Source organism: Brachionichthys hirsutus, chromosome 1 (genome assembly GCF_040956055.1).
Source record: "Brachionichthys hirsutus isolate HB-005 chromosome 1, CSIRO-AGI_Bhir_v1, whole genome shotgun sequence".
Classification (NCBI taxonomy): Eukaryota; Metazoa; Chordata; class Actinopteri; order Lophiiformes; family Brachionichthyidae; genus Brachionichthys; species Brachionichthys hirsutus.
Genome location: NC_090897.1, coordinates 10,705,577 through 10,725,417, shown reverse-complemented (window position 1 = coordinate 10,725,417; position 19,841 = coordinate 10,705,577). Strand labels below are relative to the sequence as shown.

The 19,841-nt window shown below is 44.6% G+C and overlaps 1 protein-coding gene across 1 annotated transcript; it reads left to right on the top strand.

Moving 5' to 3' along the window:
* Positions 1 to 918: 918 nt before the first annotated feature.
* Positions 919 to 17,294, top strand: rnf111 (ring finger protein 111). The gene is made up of 14 exons (XM_068738429.1): positions 919 to 1,802; positions 4,711 to 4,843; positions 9,325 to 9,479; positions 9,935 to 10,129; positions 10,224 to 10,594; positions 10,805 to 11,051; positions 12,421 to 12,784; positions 12,886 to 13,011; positions 13,170 to 13,287; positions 14,818 to 14,898; positions 15,506 to 15,601; positions 15,849 to 15,935; positions 16,371 to 16,474; positions 17,177 to 17,294. The coding sequence occupies exons 1-14, from the start codon at positions 923 to 925 to the stop codon at positions 17,292 to 17,294; spliced, it is 3,075 nt and encodes a 1,024-aa protein (XP_068594530.1). The 5' UTR covers positions 919 to 922.
* The last annotated feature ends 2,547 nt before the right edge of the window (positions 17,295 to 19,841 follow it).

Here is a 19,841-nt window from a genome sequence, read left to right as displayed (position 1 = left end):
CAGAAGTAGAACTTGCTTTCATGTTATGGTGCAAAAGTCCAAATTAAATTAGAGAAGAGAAATTGGAAATAAATAAGTACTGAATGTCAAAAATATCAGATTGAAAAATAGAACTTTATAATGAAAATATTCAAGGTGATCTAATTCTACTTAAAATGATGGATCATGTATCTTCAACCACATAAGTCTGCACAGAGATCCATTACCACACATCGTACAGTATCCGATGCAACTGTGTGTGGCTGCCAGTAGCCACAGGTGCATTAAATGGGATCATTAAATGGCATATTCTGAGACACAAAGTTTAGCTATTGGAAAGTAAAAATGGCTGCAAGATATTCACATTATGAGTCTGGATCAAAGATGTTCCAATAAATTGATATTTATTTCAAAAATGTAACGATTGTGCATTCATTCATATCCATCTGTCATTTAGATATGTTAATGACATTTCTTAAAAAAACACTTGGTGAATAAGATCATTCTCTAGTTTGGGAGACACTTCACAAAAGCCCAGAGACGCCTGGTTGTGGTCTTCTTTCGTCTGTCCACATTTAGTCAAAGTAATTTAAATGTGTGTCATTTTAAGATTTTGTCATATTTATACATGCATTAGGTTGTATTTTGCATAGCTGGTCATATTGTCTTATGAGCTTCCAAAGCTTGTTAACTATTTATATCTGTTTACTCTTTTCATTAGCGTTCATGACAAAATTGCATTTCCTGGATGAATTGTGAGATAAAAGATCTTGGCCTATAAATGATCTGTGCTTTGGTAGTAACGCAGCAGAAGAGCTTGTCCAACTGTGGTTAAAAAAAAAAATCTGTTTTTTTGCAGGTCTTGTGGAGATGCTGTGGATAGATGTTTAGGAGCTGATGCAAGTACACTTGGTGTTTACCCTTTGAGGACACACCTGCCACCATGAAGAGTGAGGTACCACCAGAGGCCACCAGCAGACAGGAGCATCTGAAGGAGCCGCTGATGAACCCAGAGCCCATGGATGCAGCCAAGAGCTTCACTAACAACATGGAGGTGATTGGAAAGGCAGGCAGCGAATTTGAGACCCTGTGCGAGTCGAGACATCTTCCGCTGACTGACACAGGAACCTTGAGAGACTCAGAACGGAGCCTTCCTGTGCGCAGAAAAAGAAAGGGCCAACAGGCGGGGCCTTCAGACTGCTCGCTGAAGGACGGTCACATCAGTGAGAGTTCACTGGCCCCGCAGCGTCCCAGGGTAGAACTTTTGCAGCACCCCAGTGAGGATGAGCCTAATCAAGAGTCCTCTTTCAGTGACTGTGCATCCTCTCCATCTTCTAGCTTGCAATTCGGGGACTCAGACACTCTCACATCAGAGGAGGATGGTGATGCAGCAACAGGCGACCAACATAAGGCTCCAGCTTTGACAGCGGGAGGAGCCGCCGGTGTTGGCCTGCGGCCCGTTCTGGGTCGAACTCGGGGAAATCGTTCACACAAGTGGGTGCGATCCGAGGCCGAGCCGGTGCTGTTGAAGCAGCAGCAGTGTTTGAGCAGCAGCCGGCGGCCTCTGCATAGGAAGCGCTTTGTGAAGACTGCTCCAGGAGGGGGTCAGCGGACTCAGAAGCAAAAAGAGCGACTTCTCCTGCAGAGGAAGAAGCGTGAAGTTATTGCGCGAAGGAAGTACGCTCTACTCCACAGCACCAGTAGCTCCAGTGAGGAGCCGAGTAGTGACTCGTCTTCCCCGTCTTCTACCGAGGTAGAAGACGAGCTCTATGTCGATGTCAGCAGCACCATCAGCCAGCCCAACAGCGCTTCTGTTGCCACAGGTGATTACAAACCAAACACTAACGGTCTTGTTGTTTGAAAGGGTGGGTCTTCAGTTAAAAAGTGCAAGAGGTCAAGTAAGTCGACCCTGCTGACGTCTAAAAAGGTTTAATATCCGACATCTGCTTTCCTCAAAATAATGCCGTTCTAGTTGATGATATCCATCAAAGCCTGGATATCCGTCTGTTTCACACTTCCTTTCCTTGCATCAAAGCAGAGTAGGGCAGCAACGGTTTCAGATTTTCTTTCAAAACCCAGATGGAAAAAGTAAGTCTCTTCTAGTCTCTGTGTCTGGGGATCGGTTCGTTGAGCCCCTTGCCGTTGACCGATCCACATTGCACCCGTTCCCTCGGCGGTGAGTCCTCTGGAGGTCGGGCCTATATTGTCTTTTCGTGCTGGGCCCGTTGGCAGAGACATGGCTCATGGGTGTGGCCCGGGCGGTGCCATACCTGCCCCGAAGCATAAAGTCTCCGACCAAATGGCTCCTGGAATCAATCGGCCAGGTGGGCAGTTCAACGGAGAGCCATCTAAATGTATTTTAATATGTACAGTATACACAGTGTCCCATTGGCGGCCCAAGCGTTCACACGACTGATTACTGAGACAGCAGGTAAATGTGATTAAACTATCAGTGGGAAACCTGAGCCTGGGGGAGGCACACACACATGCTCCGTTCCTGCAGGGTGGGTAAGAGGCAGCTCCTGGCCCACAGCCCTCTGTCACTACCTGCACATGTTCCTGATGTAAATTAGGCTTGGAAAAGCTCAGTTTGCACAATTGTGTTATTGCTATAATGGAGACAGTGGAGCAATGGCGCCACTTGAAACTCCTCCAACGACGTCTCCAACATGCCCAAAGTCACGGCTTCAAGTCGCATTTTAATGTGGGATCCTCCCCGAGCTCTGCCGGTAGCTGCTTCACTGCTTCACTAACACTGGAAGCTGATTCAGAGTTTGACTCTGGGACTTCTCTTTTCATACACGGGTTTGTCTTCCTCATGCAGCACGCGTGACTGAAAGTGGATGTCGGTGCACTTCTCATCGATACTTTTAAGGGTTCAGATTCACCCACGTTGATGCTTTTAACTAATCTCACTTGACGTTCATTCAATGAGGTGGACTCACGATGCCATAGGTTTTCTTTGCACTACAGGTGGATTCATAGAATAGAATAGAATAGAATAGGGGGATGAGCAGGTTTTTCCTCACTGGTTTAAATCCAGTTGTTACATAATATTGCGTGTAGTTCTATGTTTGTAATCGCAGCAGTGCAGCTGACACAGAAATGGCTACTCCTCTCTGCTTTTGGCAGATCGCAATAGAAAATGCAGCCCTCGGTACCTGTTGGAACAAGTTTACAGCTCCTACATCTCAGCCATAGCTCTGTGCTGTGGTCCTTATGCATACTGTGCATATGAAGGACATCTACTATGTTCTGATTATGGAGTTGTTCCAGCAACGACAAATGGAACGTGTGTCTAATTTGAAAGAAACTACAGTCCTTGGCCTCGGTAAATATTCCTTGTGTCGTGTTCCTAGGGGGCTGAATGGAAAGTTAGTTGTCTCTGTGGTGAGAGGCAGGTGGGAGAAGATTTGGATGCTGCTGGGAGACAGCCTTTGCATAGAAACGGCAGGTCTCGGAGGGAAATCACGACATTTGTTTACAGCATGAAGAGGCAAGTGATGAAACCTACCTTTTCAAAAGAGTTAAAGCAGGAAACGGTTTGATCCCGCCTCCAACGGGCTCATATTGAGTGAAATGTACGTATTAGCCAGATTAATGCACATCAGATAAATGCATGGATCGATATTCATGATTAGTTTTTGCTTTCTAATATTTTTACTATTCTAGTTTTATGTTCCGACGCTTGCAAACGATGAAGGGTGTACTGTTACATTCGGTACACTGCTGCAGCCACACTCGGGCTACAGTTCTCTTCATGTTGTAAGTAATGGTTTGTTGTTTGTGAAACGACCTGAAGGCTTCACCAGAGACCCGAAGCAGCCGCTCTCAGGAGACCCGCGGTTTAGAGCGGGGAGCTCGCTTCACGATGCGCACAAACCAGCCCAACTGCTCCAGCATAAAATGGACTGTTATTTTAAAACGTGCTTTCATCAGCTCCAGCGCACTGGATTTCCAGCTGTCAGCTGAATTTAATAATAGCTCTATTGTACTGGTCATTCTGAATAGATGTGTGTAAACAATATCCTTTTTTTTAAATTTGATTTATGTGGATATAGAGAAATGATGATCAATTGCAATCAAGATCAATAATGTAATGCTTTTTCCTCTGTTTTGAAATGGATTTTTGACGCTTAAATTCAAAACACTTATTTTCTCCCTTTGTCTTTAATTTGTATTAAATTGTGTGTCCAGGCTGGCCTGGGGGGGGGGGGGATCTGTTCCGCAGAAAGCCTAATGTATAACAGATTGAGGCGAGGCGAAGAGAAAAGGCCAACCCCAGTGCAGACCAAGTTTATCTCTGATGACCTACATTTCACTGACCTTTAGTCTGACGCTGCGGTTTACATGACAACCCTAATGAAACATTCACAAATCCCTCAGTTTTAGTCTTAGGCTTTGGAAAATAAAAACAAGTAACTGAGTTTTGTTTATTGGCCTTTAAACTACAGAAGGAATTTTATTTAAGTACTCCTCCAGTCATACTATTACCCATGTATTGGGAAATAGTCACTTCTCTTCAAAAACGAGTTTCGAAATGAATTTAAATCATTTTGCAAAAGTGACTGAGCTGATTTCCTCAAACATTTGTGGAGGAATGGGGGGGGTGAGTCAGACAGCCCTGCAGAGAGCCTCCCTGTTTCCATGATAGTTGCTGAATGCCTTGTTTGCTTTGTCAGATGTTATGGTATGTGTCGGCGCCATGCTAAATTGATGGGATGCTTTCAGGTGCTCTTGATGAGGACGTGGTGGTGATTGAAGCGACTCCAGCTCCTGCTCCCGCCATCCCTGCAAGTGAGGAGATCAATGTCACCTCAACTGACAGTGAGGTGGAGATCGTGACCGTTGGAGACGGCTTCAGGTGGGCACCTCTCGTTTTATTTGCGTTTTACGTTTGCCGTGTTTCTCCTAAATATGGTATCGCTCTACGTTGAATCGGACTGACTCGAGGTTACCGTGCTATGAAAGTGTCCGGTGTGTGTTTCTCCATTTCCATTGGGAACATATTTGGACTAAGAACTGGTCGATCATTTAATTGATCAGTAGTAATGTAAAACAAATCATTGTCTTAATTCCTCTCAGGTATGCAATCTGTTGGCTAATCAATATTTTGTCAGATTAAGGAACGTAATTGTGTACTTTTAGAGAGCTTTTGGTTTCTAAGCAATGAGAAGCTCGAGGCGAGGTTCAAGCTTCTCCCTCTCTTTGTTTAACAGGTCATACGTTATAGTTTCCCCTCTTTAGAACATGAATCGCTCTTGTTTGATGCCAGGTCAAGGTTGTTGTGGCATTTCTGTTCTTCCTATTTATAATGTAAAATGTTCTGTTGCAGTGGAATGAAATAGTGTGTTGTCCAGACAATGAGAGTGAGTTTATTTCAAGGACACATAATTACCCATTAACTTACGGTAATTAGGACCCCGACCACAGAACGTGGAGTCGGGTGGGGGGGGGGGGGGGGGAGGAGTTGCTGGCTGCTTCTGTTAAAATATATTTATGATTCTCGGGGATAAATGAACACAAATGAATGAAGCATTTCCAATGGATTTCTTGTTTCTCTCAGATTCCACAGCTTTCATTGCTCAGGAAAAGAAGTTGTAATGAAAAGCCCATGATCACAAGAAAGTCACATGCCTCTCGGTGCCTCTGTTAATTTACAGCAAACAGCGCTCCCTTTAATTTAGCAGGTTGAAAGATTGTTTTGTGTACAACGATGTATCGCCATCATTAGTTTATTACGGTACTTGGAAATAAGTACTAACGTATCATTGGGAAAACAAGTGCCACGGATGTGGGTCGCATTTGGGGTTGCTGGCTTCCCGGTACAAATAAACAGTTCAGTCTTTTATGCATGCTGGAGCACATTTACGAGAAATCAGGTGTGATTTCCCATAAAACGTCTCCAAAGACACAAAACCCTCCAGAATTGGTTTTATTCATTTTTGGACGGTATGAAAATGAGTTAATTTTCCTTTGCAGTAGAAATTGTGACAATTTAAAGTCACCACTCAAGGGACTGATGGAAGATGGACGCATCGGACAGGTGGTCTTCTTTTAGAGAAGGAACCAATTCACAATGAAATCTTGAATGATTTTAAACACGATCAACAAATTATGGTGAAAATAAACGATTTAAAATCGTACTCAATATTGCTTACTTGATTCCTGAAAATCTACAGTACTCCCCAAGTAGGTCCAAGACACTCTTCTTGGGGACCTCGTTCTGGTAGCCTGCGATAACGAGACTGGAATCGGCTCCAGCAACCTTCGTGACCCCTAAAGCTGCTGTAGTCGAGGCGATTGAGGTTGTCATGGATATATAAACCATCTATAATGGCTTATTAATAACTCCCAACTACAATCCTCAGTGATTGTCATACATTTTCAGCTCCAGCTCACCAGCAGAGTGTCTCCTGGTGTGAACAGAGGACTCGTCCTTGTAGCTCGTGGGTGGAATTTAGACATGTTTCGAAGCTTCTATATAATGTTTAAGATCACTTTTAGACGAGCGTGTTTCTAAATGTTACTCAAACTGCTGTCAATGTGCATTTCGTTATCTGCTGGCTGTCATTTCTTCTCCACAGTTCTCTCAAATTCAAAGGGGACATAAAAAACATCCGTCTGTTTCACCAGTGCTCTTCAGGGTGCGTTCGGTAGAGAGATTGTACAGTGAGTTAAAATAAACAAGGATTATGTTGCTGATATGCATCTCTCAAAATAAGGACTTGAACAGTTGCTTCTTTGATTCTGCATTTCAGCTCATGGCAACAGGAAGACCACAAAACGGGGCTCGGGTTCATTCGAGGTTCTGTGACTGCGATTACGAATCCATGTCGAAAACTTTACCTCTATTTGAAGTGAATAAAACGATATCATGTATTTCATGACTGTCCGGCAAATATATCAACCTACAAAACCACTTTTACTTTCATGTGTATAAAGATACCAAAGAACAATTTAGAACCTTTTTGATGATCCAGATCACCATGTGGACGTGTAAATCCAGTGGAATGAGCTGCTTGGTTATAATAATGTACATCACATTGACGCAGTGAATAGTCATGCACGTCTAATATAGTACGATCATTTATTGTCAAAAATAATCTCAATGTCTTTATAAAACTTTGGCGCATCACATTGTTTGTCCCTCTGCAGTGCTTTTCCTGACACATACGATGTCATTTCCTTGAACTCCCTGCAGGCTGCTTGTTGCCTCTGCAGCCCTTGCCCCCCCCCCCCCCCCCCCCTCGATCCCCAGGGTCTCTGACTCGCGTCACGTTGGCATGAACAACCTCCGCTTTGCCAAGACACCCATTCCCATAGTCTTGATGTTTACGATGTATTGTTTTCTCCTTTTCCTCACCTGCACCCTCAGGGGGTCACGGTGGCAAACAGATATTTACAAAATAATCCCAGGTCTCCTTAATTAAGGGACGGCTCCCCAGCGGCTTCTGCTGCTCTCTGAGCTGAAGAGTCTGTGCAGGCGGATCTCAACATAAACGCCTTGCGCCCCCTTCTGCTCGTCAACCCCCACGGCTGTGTGGTTTTAGTCGTTTTTATTGTGTGTCTGTACACACACACACACGTGTGGAGACGAGTGTGTATTGTTGAGTACAACGTTTAATCAGCTTTCTCCTTGATCACTTGCTTTGGGGGAGCGAAGGATGACTCACAGGAAACTGAACTGGATGGATGACGGTATGAGCTAATGGGAATTCCCCTTATCACAAACGGCATTTCCTCCATCGAAACACAGCTGACACGTGACTCAAGCGAGCGACTGCAGCGTATTTACCCTTACTAAATGTGAGTAGAGCAATAATTCAACCTGACTGATCGTGTTCGTCTCGTGTTTTAGATGATCGACAGCTAAAATCTAACGGTGTTGCCTTTGGGTCCGGTTCTGGACATTATTGATGTACTTTGTTCAATTTAAAATCATGAAAACGAGTTTTTTCCACCAACAATTACGGCACAAGTTTACATGCAAACTGTGCATATGTTAACTACGATCAATAGTGTGGATGTTTTTGCAGTACGCAGTTTGTGTCTGCGGCGGCAGGAGCTCAGCTCGGCACCGGAGCGTGGCCGGATCAACGCCCGCTTGAGGCGAGTGGGTGGTTTAAGGCCAACAAGAGCCTAGACGCGGGGAGGGTGTTCTGCTGGTTGCAGAGGTGCAGGTTTGCCTCCTGAGCGCTGCTGAGGTGCCCTTGAGCAAGGCAGCAAACCCCAGAAGTTGCTCCATGGGTCCTACGGTGCTTGACCTCCCCTCAACCAGCTCTCTATTAATTATTTGTGTGTAAAAAAAAAAAAAAAATGCATGTCGTGTGGAAAAAGAATTTTCCCATGCAGGATTAATAAAGAAACCTTTTTTCTTCTTTTATAACACACATCCAGAAGGATACAAATGACCAAAGGATACATATCACACACTGTTGGCTTGAGATGATTTATGCGCTATTATTACTTGTGCACAATTTGATTGCGTCCGTTTCCTTTTTACAGTATTGTGAATATCTGCAGGGGAAAGGACAGACTCTGAATCGTTTGACATCGGTTCAACAAGAATATGTTGTGATGCGTTTCTCCCCCACTTAGAATGGTGTTCAGATAACAGGGCAGCACGTTTGTTACTGAATATGCAGCCCTCTGCCTCCAGCCATGCGATGCGACTCTGAGGGAACAGCAGTGAAATCCCTCTGGAGCAAAGCTCCATGGTATCCAGCTTCATGGCTCTCTCCTTCCCCCCTCTTGTCTCCTGTCCCTCAGGCTCATTCCTCATCCCTCTGTTCCTCTGGCCTTACGGCACCGAGGGGTGTGTGTTTGTGTGTGTGTGTGTGGGGGGGGGGTTGCTATTCCCTGGACTCTCACTCCAGTCTCAGAGAGCCATGAGCAGAGCAACAGAAACCTTGGAGCAAGAAAATTAAATAGCTGGTGAAGTGCTGTAGCGGGAAAAAGGTACAAAACAAATCTAGCGCAGAAAGAAGGGTGGCTGGTCAGACTGGGGAGGGATGTGATGTGGATTCAGAGCTGAGAGAACTGTCTGCAGTTGGTTAGAGATGTTCACAGTGTATTGATTCTGTCTTTGCATAGATGCACTAAGGAATATTTCACACAAAGCAGCTGCATTGGAGCTTTCTGAGGTCTCCGTGGTCATTTAAGCGGGTTGGAGTGTCCGTTCTGCTCTTCCGCTATCATTTCTGCCGTGACTAAAAACAATATTCTCAAAGAATTGTGATTCAAAACAAAACGTGGAGTTTCAACGTTGTGCTGTAACGCCTATCAGCACGGAGGCGTTTGTGCTGCGGTTGACTGAAGAGTTTTTGTGTCTCTTGTCTACAGATCTCGCTCATCTGGGGGTCTGGGACGGATTTGGGCTAACAGTTGCTCCCAGAATCGTCTCCAGGAGCCCCGTGGACGGCACAGGCTGTCGACCGTCATCCAACCGCTGCGCCAGAATGCTGGGGAGGTGGTGGACCTCACCGTTGATGAAGATGGTACTCGTCTTAATCTCTTAAATTATCACTGTAATTTTATGTAGTGTGTTTGGACGAATAGATTAAACAACGTTGAGCTCCATCCAAAACAATTTAAAACCCAGTGAAAAGAACAGACTGCTAACTTTAGCTTCTGAAAACCCCATGTACTGTACTATTACAGTAGTAGAACTTTGAGTATTATATTATTTGCATTTCTGTGGAGAACAAGTGAGTTTATTTGTGAGCATGAAAAGCAGACTGGCTGCACACACTAGAATGAGAATGAGAGCTATCTCTACTCGACTGTTGAGCCTGTGCAGACGTGCACACACACACACACACATGTTATGGGCCTCACTTTTCCACTGTCGTGTTGCTATTCCATGTCTGGTACATCTGCATATAATTTCATTAAAGTTAAGTTAAAACCTTTCCTTCGTCATCACTTTATTTTCTCTCTCTCTTTCCTGCAGATCTCTCAGTTGTGCCAACAACGTCTGGCAGCATTCACCCTCAAACCGTCAGGTCGTCCTCCTCGTCATCTTCCCATCATGCCTCTACCTCAGAGCTCAATGATGCCCCAGGCCCTTCCACTAGCTGCCCAGGCTCAGTACCTGAAAGTATGCACCCACAGAGGCCAAATGGCTCAACTCGCAAAGCCACGCAGGGTAAGACGAGACATGGCACGTTTTCTTTTGCTCTTAGGCAGCTTTCATCTAACCCTGAAGTTTTCCCCTAATCGTGCGTTTTTACTTTTGCCAGATGACCACAGACCCAGTTTCCCAGATACAGCAGGAGAAAATGTGGGTACAGCCATGCCCAGACTCCCGTCCTGCTGTCAGCAGCACTCCCCGTGTGGGGGGCCATCCCCCGGTCACCTGTCCCTCAGCCATTCCCATTCAAGCTGCCTGCAGGCATCGTCCTCTCAGCAGACCAGTGGCTCTCTGCACAGCCACAGCAACGGTCACCACTTCATCCACCACGTTCACCACCCTGCGCCGCAGCCGCCGGGGACCCTGCCCTTTCAAGAGCCGAGCTGCACCGTGGAGCGGCCCAGTGCACTGCCTGCACCCTGCGCTGGCGTCGGCAGCAGCAACGGTAGTAGCAGCAATACAGGCCACTACCACGACCAGGTATGCAGCCTTCATTAGCCAGACGCTCATTGTTTTTATTATTAGGGAGCTGCCACACTTAGCTTAGATACATGCCGTATACAGTAAAACCCCCAAAGACGGATGCCTTCTAATAATCCATCTACTCACCGGTGTGGGGGTCATCATTTCATAATGTCAGAATTACTCAGGAGTTCTTGTTTCTCTTTGCCGTCCCCCTTCTTTCCACAGCAAACGCTGCCAGTGGACCTGAGCAGCAGCGGTGTTCGGAGCAGTGGAAACGGCGGGGCTAGTTTCCACGGCAGCACGTCGGCCTTTGACCCGTGCTGCCCGGGCTCCACCTCGCGGCCTCCTGCTTACGTTTCACAGGCCACCCCCGGACCCAGCCAGCCCGCTGTGGTGGACTCATTCAGCTCCTCGATGGTGGCTCAGCCACAAACACAAACCCAGCCCTGCAGACATTACATGCACCCTTCCTGTGAGTACAGACCATTTATTTAATAAAGGAAAACGGGCACGTCCAGCAGGCTCCTATCTGGGTTTTTCATAAGGCTCAGTTCAGAATTGTTATAGAAAATGTGTTAATGTCATTCTAGCTTCTTCTTTTATTCAAATAGAAGAAAACGTATCATAAATCCTGTTTTATTTGTGTTTTTTTGTCTGTGTTTGATCAGCAGTAGTCGGTGCTACACTGCAGAGGACTGTAACCTTTTATTGTTAACGGTGTAGTAAACCATGCCAGCATCTCACGTGACCCCAGTGGCACACATTAATATCCTGCTAAAGGCGCTACCGCTAACCAGCCATCTGGCCCACGGAGACGGGAGCAGTCCACCTCTTCTTTAGTGAATGTTTAACTGAGGCCCAGGACATAGTTAATGCTTCTAAGCTAGATAAGAAGGAGACATTAAATTTGGTTGCTTTTTATCGTATATTCCTCTTGTGATGTGTAGCGGGCCGCTGTAAGATTAGACTGAGACGGGAAACGTAACGCTGGTGAGTCAGAGTAAAACTACAGTACAAGGTACATGTTGCTGAAAATGTCAAGTTTCTCACAGCCAATAGCTAATTCGGGAGACGGAAGAGCAGTTCAGTCGGACTAGAGCCGTTTACTGTGTAAAGGGGGGTGGGGGCACAGTGCTTGTGAAAATTGGCACACAGCTGCACTCCTTAACCCAAATGGTGATGCTAATTAAACAGAACCTGATGGTCCTTGTGCCAACGGCACCAGGAAAAGTTAGCTACTAATTGCTCCTTCTACTCAGAATAGCTCGGCGTGACGAGTGAAGCGGCGTCGCCAGGTTCCTCTGGCAGGCGGGTTACCTGAGAGTTGAGCCGTAATGATGCCGCTGTCTGTGTCGGGGTTCATTTAGGTCTGCGTGAGGTGAAGTTTACAACAAGCTGCAAAACAGTATGGACTCCATGATGTCGTATGAGCCGTGTAGCATAAAATTATAAAAGCACTTTGTAATTCTGCTCCTCATGAAACTGCTGCTCGGGAAAGAAGCAAGGAAGTCGACACCAAGAAGAACAAAAATACACTGAATGAATATTTATAAAAGATGGCTCACAGTAATGAACTTGGGCAGTTTTATCTTTGTTAGAAACACATCACATTAACGACAGAAGGTTTGAAACGATAGCAAAAAATCGGTGACTCGACGAGTCAAAGTATTGGTCACAACGTGCGAATTTAAACCCTTCCGGTTTGGTGTCTGACTGAGAGCACGTTTTTGTCGTCTGTTTAAAGGACAGGATTGATGATATTTACGTTGACAAATTCCAGAAATTCGGAATATCAAGTGTTTGCTTCTTGTTACTTGACTGTTCTCTCTCCTCAAACTCAGATGGCCCCCTGGCACGCTCACTCCATCATCAGACTTCCTCCGCCTGTCCTCATTCCCATGGGAACCCCCAGCTTACACCTCAGCCCCCTCCACAAGGAGATTATGTCATTCCCCCCGCCGCCACCATCCACCCCCCTCTGCCATCCCACCCCTCGGGCCACGCTGTGCCCCCTGCACCGCCCCTTCCCCTGTCTACCCATCAGCTGTCCACTACGAGTCTCCCACTGGCCCAGTACCTGCCTACGGACCACCTGGCCCTGCCCCAGCACGTATCGGTGTTTGGGGCCTCAGTGCAACGACTCCATCAACACGAGATGCTGCAGAGGATGGAGGTCCAGAGGCGTAGGATGATGCAGCACCCCACGTGAGTCCTGCCAGCAACCACCTAGTTGTTGTTTTTTTTTCTCTCTGATCTTAAGTATTCAAATTATTGCACAAGACAAATAATATTTCCTTTGCCTGCAGACGAGCACACGAGCGTCCTCCTCCACACCCGCATCGAATGCACCCCAACTACGGCCACGGACACCACATCCACGTACCACAGACGATGTCTTCCCACCCTCGCCAGCCTGAGCAGAGAACGGCATGGTCAGTATCGGAGGCAACGAGGCATGGCGGATGGAGGCGATCGGTCTACTCCTACACATTTCTAATAGCCTATAGATTATTGGTTTATTGATCATCTCCACGAGGGAAAGTTTGAGCGAATAATAACAGTTCTTTTTCCCCCTGTGTCTTCCCGACAGGGAGCTTGGCATCGAGGCTGGTGTGACTGTGGCTCCGTACCCTTCAGGGCACCTGCACTCCCACCTGCCCCACTACCACCCTCCCCCCAGACTGCACCACTTCCCCATCCCCTTCATGGTGAGATAAACCCTCAGCACACATGCATACATTAGCATAAATGAGAAAGAATCAGTTTTATAAGAAGCCTGGCTGGCTGAGATGAACGGCGTTACAGCATCGGTTAATTCAGGGATGGTTTGGTGAACCGTATGAATAATGCACCAGCAAATTAATAAAAGCTCATCAGGCGTTTCAAGTGCAGATGCAAAAAAAATCTCAACTGCTTTTTGTACCTCAAACGTCCAAACATTAGTTGTCAATTATCAGTTTTCTCTTCTGTATAATCGATGCAAAGACATGCTGCTGCTTTACAAAGGTGTTCATCTTCAACTCATCTCAGCGTGCACACTCAGAATTGGGATCATCGAGACAGAGAAAAATGATATGCAAGTGAATTTTGATGAAGCCTCTCAGCGGAGTTCATTAGTTTTAATTTGACTCCGGTTTTGGCTTTCCCAATCATTGGAGACGAAAATTTAATATCACTGTTATTATGACCAAAATTATCTGTGGCACTGTTATGAAAATGTTCAAAGCGGTGCGCACACTGAAACTGTTTCACCACGTTTGACATTTTAAAATTATATTGAGGCACACTTTTTGTTTGCATTTCATTAAAATAATTACATTAGTATTTAAGAATTGGGCAGCAGCAGGAATCCTGGGTTGAAATGGGAGAAGGAAGTCAATATGGATGATCGGCTGAACGTGTACGATCCACCACACGTCTTAGATTCCTCTGAGTTTTAAAGTACTTTGTTGATTGGGTTAAAATACTGTTGAGAATATCTGTCAATTATTGGGAACAAGCTGACACAAATTAAGCAGAAGGACAACTGGATGAAAAATGCGAAAAAACTTACAAAAGCTCAATTGGTCATATATGAGCTAAAAGAATATAACGCTATTTTATTCAGTGTTCTAAATCTTTTAATCAGAAATATTTCAATGGGAAAAATGTAACATAGCCAATACTTTATTTGAACAGTTACATAACTGAAATAGAAAAACACTCGAGGCGCCATAAAAAACCGGTTGGGTTTTCAATGTAAAATATTTTTCCTGACCTCATTCTGGATCAGATCCAGAATACATTTTGCATGATAGTTCATATCGCTATTACAATCTAATGGGATCTAAGTTAGACCCATCTTTAGATTTTTGTTTCATCAAGATCCATCCAGCAGTTTTTATGTTATCCTGCTAACAGACAGACAAACGGCGTCAAAAACATAACCGCCTTGGCGGCGATAATGATCTACTATGAATCACGTAGTAGTACCGTTAGTAGTGGTTTAGTTGTGTACTCGACTGTATTAAAATGGCGACACTGCCGTGTTGCTGGCCTCATGGTCGGCCACCGGAGTCACTACCGCTCCCGCACCGCTGCTGCTTAAACACACACCCTGCCAGGTAGTCCTGAATGAGGCCTGAGTGAAATGGAAGCCATGTGTTCCTGTTAGAGGGGAGAGACGTGCTCGGATCCTCCCGCATTGACCGTACAGAAACTAAACCTGCTGCTTGTCATGTCTGCCTGTGTGTCGACAGCACACTGGCATCTCCGAAGTGACCTACCCGCACATTCGGTACATCTCATCTAGAATGACTGGCTTTGGAAGAACCTATGAGGTGAGCCCTGTTTTTAGATTTGTGTTGTGTATATAGTATTTTTCATGAGCATACAAGTACTGAACTGGTGATTTGATTGTTTTGGGTTTAGTTTCCATTGTTGAATGAGGGGTGTTGTGTGAGTGGCATTAAGAAAAATGACATTTAACGGGGACGACTGGACTTAAACTTCTTTCTAACAGTGATTCTTCAACAAACGCGCCTGTCGTGGGGGAATCCTGACAATTTGGTACTCGTTTATTTAAATATTCTCTGAGTTTGGTAATATAGCTGTCAGGGAAATGAGAGCTCTGGATACAGAATATATTCTGTCTTAACTTTGGGTGACCTCACTCTGTTTTCTCAGAGTCTTCACCGGATGGAGTTACCTCATTTTAAGTTCTTGATAAACTGAGCGCCGCTACTGCGGTTAATCAAAAGAATTGATAGATTCTTCCCTCGAGCTCCGGTGAGAGTCGCGGAGTCGCCTGCTTTACCTAAGCTTGGTGGGGAGTTATGAATGGAAGGCCACGCTATAGGCGGTAGAAAGCAGCAACGTGAAGAGCGGTTAGTTCTTGACGCTTCCATCGTTCTTGCTGAGGGGAACGTTTCTACTGCCTCCATCCAGGACCTGCTGCATTTAGAGGAACGACTGGGGACTGTGAACCGAGGAGCCTCTCAGGGAACCATAGAGAGGTGCACTTACCCACACAAGTACAAAAAGGTGAGCGTGTGTGTGCTGTTCACGGTAACGTGTACAGTCGTGCATGTCTGTTACAGTCGACTCTGGGACAGAGTGCACATTGGTCTTTTGTGCTCACTTCGATCATCTGATGTTTAGCCGACATTTAGCGCAACAATACTGTAGTGTGTGAGATTGCAGCTGTGTAGACAATGTTGGGGGAAAGTTCTCCTTCCAAGTTTCCAAATGTATTGAAATAAGCAATCTAACACCCTGCCGCCCAATACAGAAGGTGTTGGAGAGAGACATTGACCAAGAGTTAACCCCTGAAGCTTGGGCATCTATTGGGAAAAATATGCACGCATCCCCAGAATCGGTGAGAAATAATGAACCAATCGATTTGGAAACATGTCTCTGCTCTCATGTACAGTAGATGTTAGTAGTAGTCTTGGGGGGCCAGGGAATTCGGCGCTAGAATAACTTTAATTTGGATAATTGTGATTTTCTTTTTATTTGTTTATTCTAGCGTAGTTTAAAAAGGGTTGGTTTGTTTTTTCCCAGGACAAAATGACCATTCTCTCTGTCCCCAAAACAATTTCCTGTTTTTTTTTTTTTATTCTGTTCCAAACAAGCTTCCTGTTTTAAAGGCAAATGCATTTGTAAAGTTAGTGTTTCAGCATAGTGTTTAATCTGATGTGTGTAACTGAAAGCTGAGTAGGATCATCAACCATATGTTTAGAGTCTGCTGAGGCAGCTACAATCGTCCGCGCCGCTTATCAAAAGTCACATTTCAGTTTTTTCTCACTAACAGAGAAAGTTGCTTGGTAAGCAAGAGGAAGAGGAGGCGGCAGATGAAGACACGGAAGAAAAGTGCACCATCTGTCTGTCGATACTTGAGGAGGGGGAGGACGTCAGGTAAACGGCGCCCCTCCGGGGTATTAGTCGCTCACCGTTTGGAGTGTGTTGAGACGGCAGGTGCAGTTTCATTTCGTGGCTCTCTTGAGATATCATTTGTATTAAAAAACCCAACGGTATAGTAATCAGCAGAAAACCCCAGAGTGCCTCAAAATGAGCCTCGTGGAACAGTTTTTTTTTTTTTGGCACTCGCTCAGGTTTTAAAAGGAGTTTTCTGCCCTCTGTTGGTACGACCAAAGTCAAAACTGTTAACGCAGACATGAATGTTCAAACTATTTTTTTTTTCTAGTTTTGCCAATTTGGTATATCACTAGAACGCCACCATAAACCGATGACAGAATTAGTTTCAACACATGTCTAGTATGAAGGTTTAATGTTTTGAGGCACCTCTATTAAAATGAAAGGCAGCTACGATCTGAGGGCAGCAGCCTGAAGAATTCATCATGAAATGTTTCAGGGCTCTTCTTGGGTGCAATTGTGATATTTTATGGAGCACAACTCACACAGTTCTCCAACAAACAGCATCTAAGTTTTTTTTTTTTTTACAATGAAGGACAATGTCTCAGAGGCACAAATGAAATGTGTGTTAGTAGAATATTTTAATATTTTTATTACAGCTGGTCCTCACTTCACGACGGCGTTGCTAAACGACCCCCCCCCTCCCGGCGAGTCGTTCTCATCTCTTTGCCTCTGTCCTTCCAGACGCCTACCATGTATGCACCTCTTCCATCAGCTGTGTGTGGACCAGTGGCTCCTCACCAATAAGAAGTGCCCCATCTGCAGAGTGGACATCGAGGCGCAGCTGTCTGCTGAGAGTTGATGCTGTTTTTCTAACACCCCCCCCCCCCCCTCCATCTGTTGAAAATTTCATTTGAGCTCATGTTAATTTCCCCTTCAGTACTAAAGTCAACCAAAGATGGCATGAATTACCTGCGCAGCTCGACTACGAGAAAAAATAAAATAAAAACACCTGACAAAAAAGCTTTGAGCCTAGAGTGCCAGCTATCTCATATTACTGCAACAGCTAGAAGTCTCCATTAAGGGTTTAAGATTTTATTGTATTTATGAAGCTTTTATGTAGCTTTTGATTGTTTCCTCAAGTGTCATAATTGTTTTGTTTATCTGCATGTTTCCTAGCAACGCATTTCTTTGCACATGTAACACGGGCTTAACACGGCCTAACAACTTGCAGGTGAGGATCGCTGCTCTAGTGAAGATGCATTTCTGTAAACCTAATGCCTTTGCTTTACTAGAATATAATGTCAGCCTCCAGTTTAAACAACAACAACAACAACAACAACATTGCAGGATTAATTTTACCAATCATTGTATTGATTAGTTTATGTTTAGAAGATGTGGATTGTTAGTGAAAGATGTTTTTTAAATAAATTAAGGACATTCCTATCTAGGGAAACATGTTAACAGATCAGCCGCCGTATTAGTGCACACCCAGTATTCCTAGAGTGTCCACGTCACTCCCAGGATATGCACACGCTTTGCCACGGTCACACCTCCCTCCAACACCTTCATTTGACAACAAACACAGTCACCATCTTCCTCTGTATTTTAGGGAGCCAGAGTAAGAATGCCGCGTCCCTATCTTGACTGTTCTTTCTAACATAAATGATTGGGGAGGTTTTGCTGTGATGCTTTTTTTTAATTTTATTTTGTCGTCAGGGTTGCTCCCTGCAGACGGGCCTGCGATGGTGAACTGGGTTTCTGTGAGATGATCTCAGGTCTACATGTATGTAAGAAATTTCACATCGGTCTGCGACCTGGGATCATTTTGTGAATTTGATACTGTGTGCGTGTGTGTGTGTGTCTGGAGAGAAATACACAGCTCAATTTGGGATAAATATTTACTGTTTGTTCTCACCCTTCTAACCATTTTCCCCCCGCCGCCTTCCCTTTTGTGTCTGTAGTTGAGCAGCAGCGTCCACTTTGGCTGCTGCATCATGAAAAACACTAATACTGTTGACTAACTCACTCGCATAGACTTGCACAAGAGCGAAGGGGGTAGATGAGTAGTCGTGAATATGAGTGCACTGAGGCCATGTATTTTCACTCTGATGAATATTGCGAAAAAGATATCTTGAACAGAGTGTTAAAATGCAGTACTTAAAGCAGGTATCCATGCATTAAATGACTTAAAGGCACCAGGATCGTATTCTGTGGAGTTTATATTAGTTTAAAAAAATATTAATAAACTTGGATAACTCTTGAGTCTTCTCCTGGGTGTCATCTGTGAAACTCCCACATTTGAGTGGATCTCGGCTGCTTGATGGAAAATTTCACAACTTCATTCTGAGTCACGTCCTCAAAGATGGCTGTGTTCCAAGCTACTGAGGAATATGGATATTTAGTTAATTAGGATTCCCATATTTGACCATTCCACTGATAAATCCACTATTGGTTGTCACCATTCCCAACATTTTACCTGTTCCCTCATGAGTTTCATTTAAATGAGGAAAATACCTTTTTTTAGTTTTTCCACTGTAGACTGGTATCTAACATCAGATACCCCTTCTGATCAATAATGAAAGCATCCAAGTGAAATATGAGCTTTATTTGCGATGAAAGCCAGAATCATGAAGCTGGCGAGAGAGATGACCCACTTCCAATTATCTATAAATACAAGGCATAGAAAAGCAAAGGCTTCACAAAAACAGCATCTATTGGAAGATGCAGATGCATTGAATGAAGGAAAATTCACCTCCCTTTGTTTTGGATAGTAAAGCCGAACAAATAAAACATGTAGAGCTACTGTGAAAATATGGATGGCCCGAAAAGAAACCTGTTCTTATCTGTGGAAATTTGAATAACTGCACATCATGAGTCAAAGCCATGAAATAAAGATCACAATATATATATATATATTTAGTAATGGATTTAAGTTTATTTATTAGGATCCCCATTAGCCGTTGCCTAGAGACAATGGCTAGTCTTCCTGGGGTCTGAGTAGCAAGGAAAACGAGATCAGGTGCAGTACCAGCCGCAGCCACAGTGTTGGATAGGAATAGAAGGAAAATGCCAGCTGCACCAAATCCGTGCAAAGATTGTTTCATTAGATTCATGCAACGGAAGCTACGCAGCAATACATTTTTGAATGAATCCGTTTAAATTCTTCAGTATGTTGCGTTTAAAGCTAGAAAGAGAGAAGAAAGCATGTAGTCCCACTTCAGATCGGATCTCACCGACCCTGTGGTTCTCCCTGCAGGGCTAACAGTACCACAAGTACTCACTGTGGCATCATTGCATGTCAGAAGACGCATTGCATGTCTGAAGTAGAGAAGGACGTTTGAGAAATGTTTCTCTGTCGGTACCGACCCAGGATTTATCACTTAATGTACCAATGCTTAAAAAAATA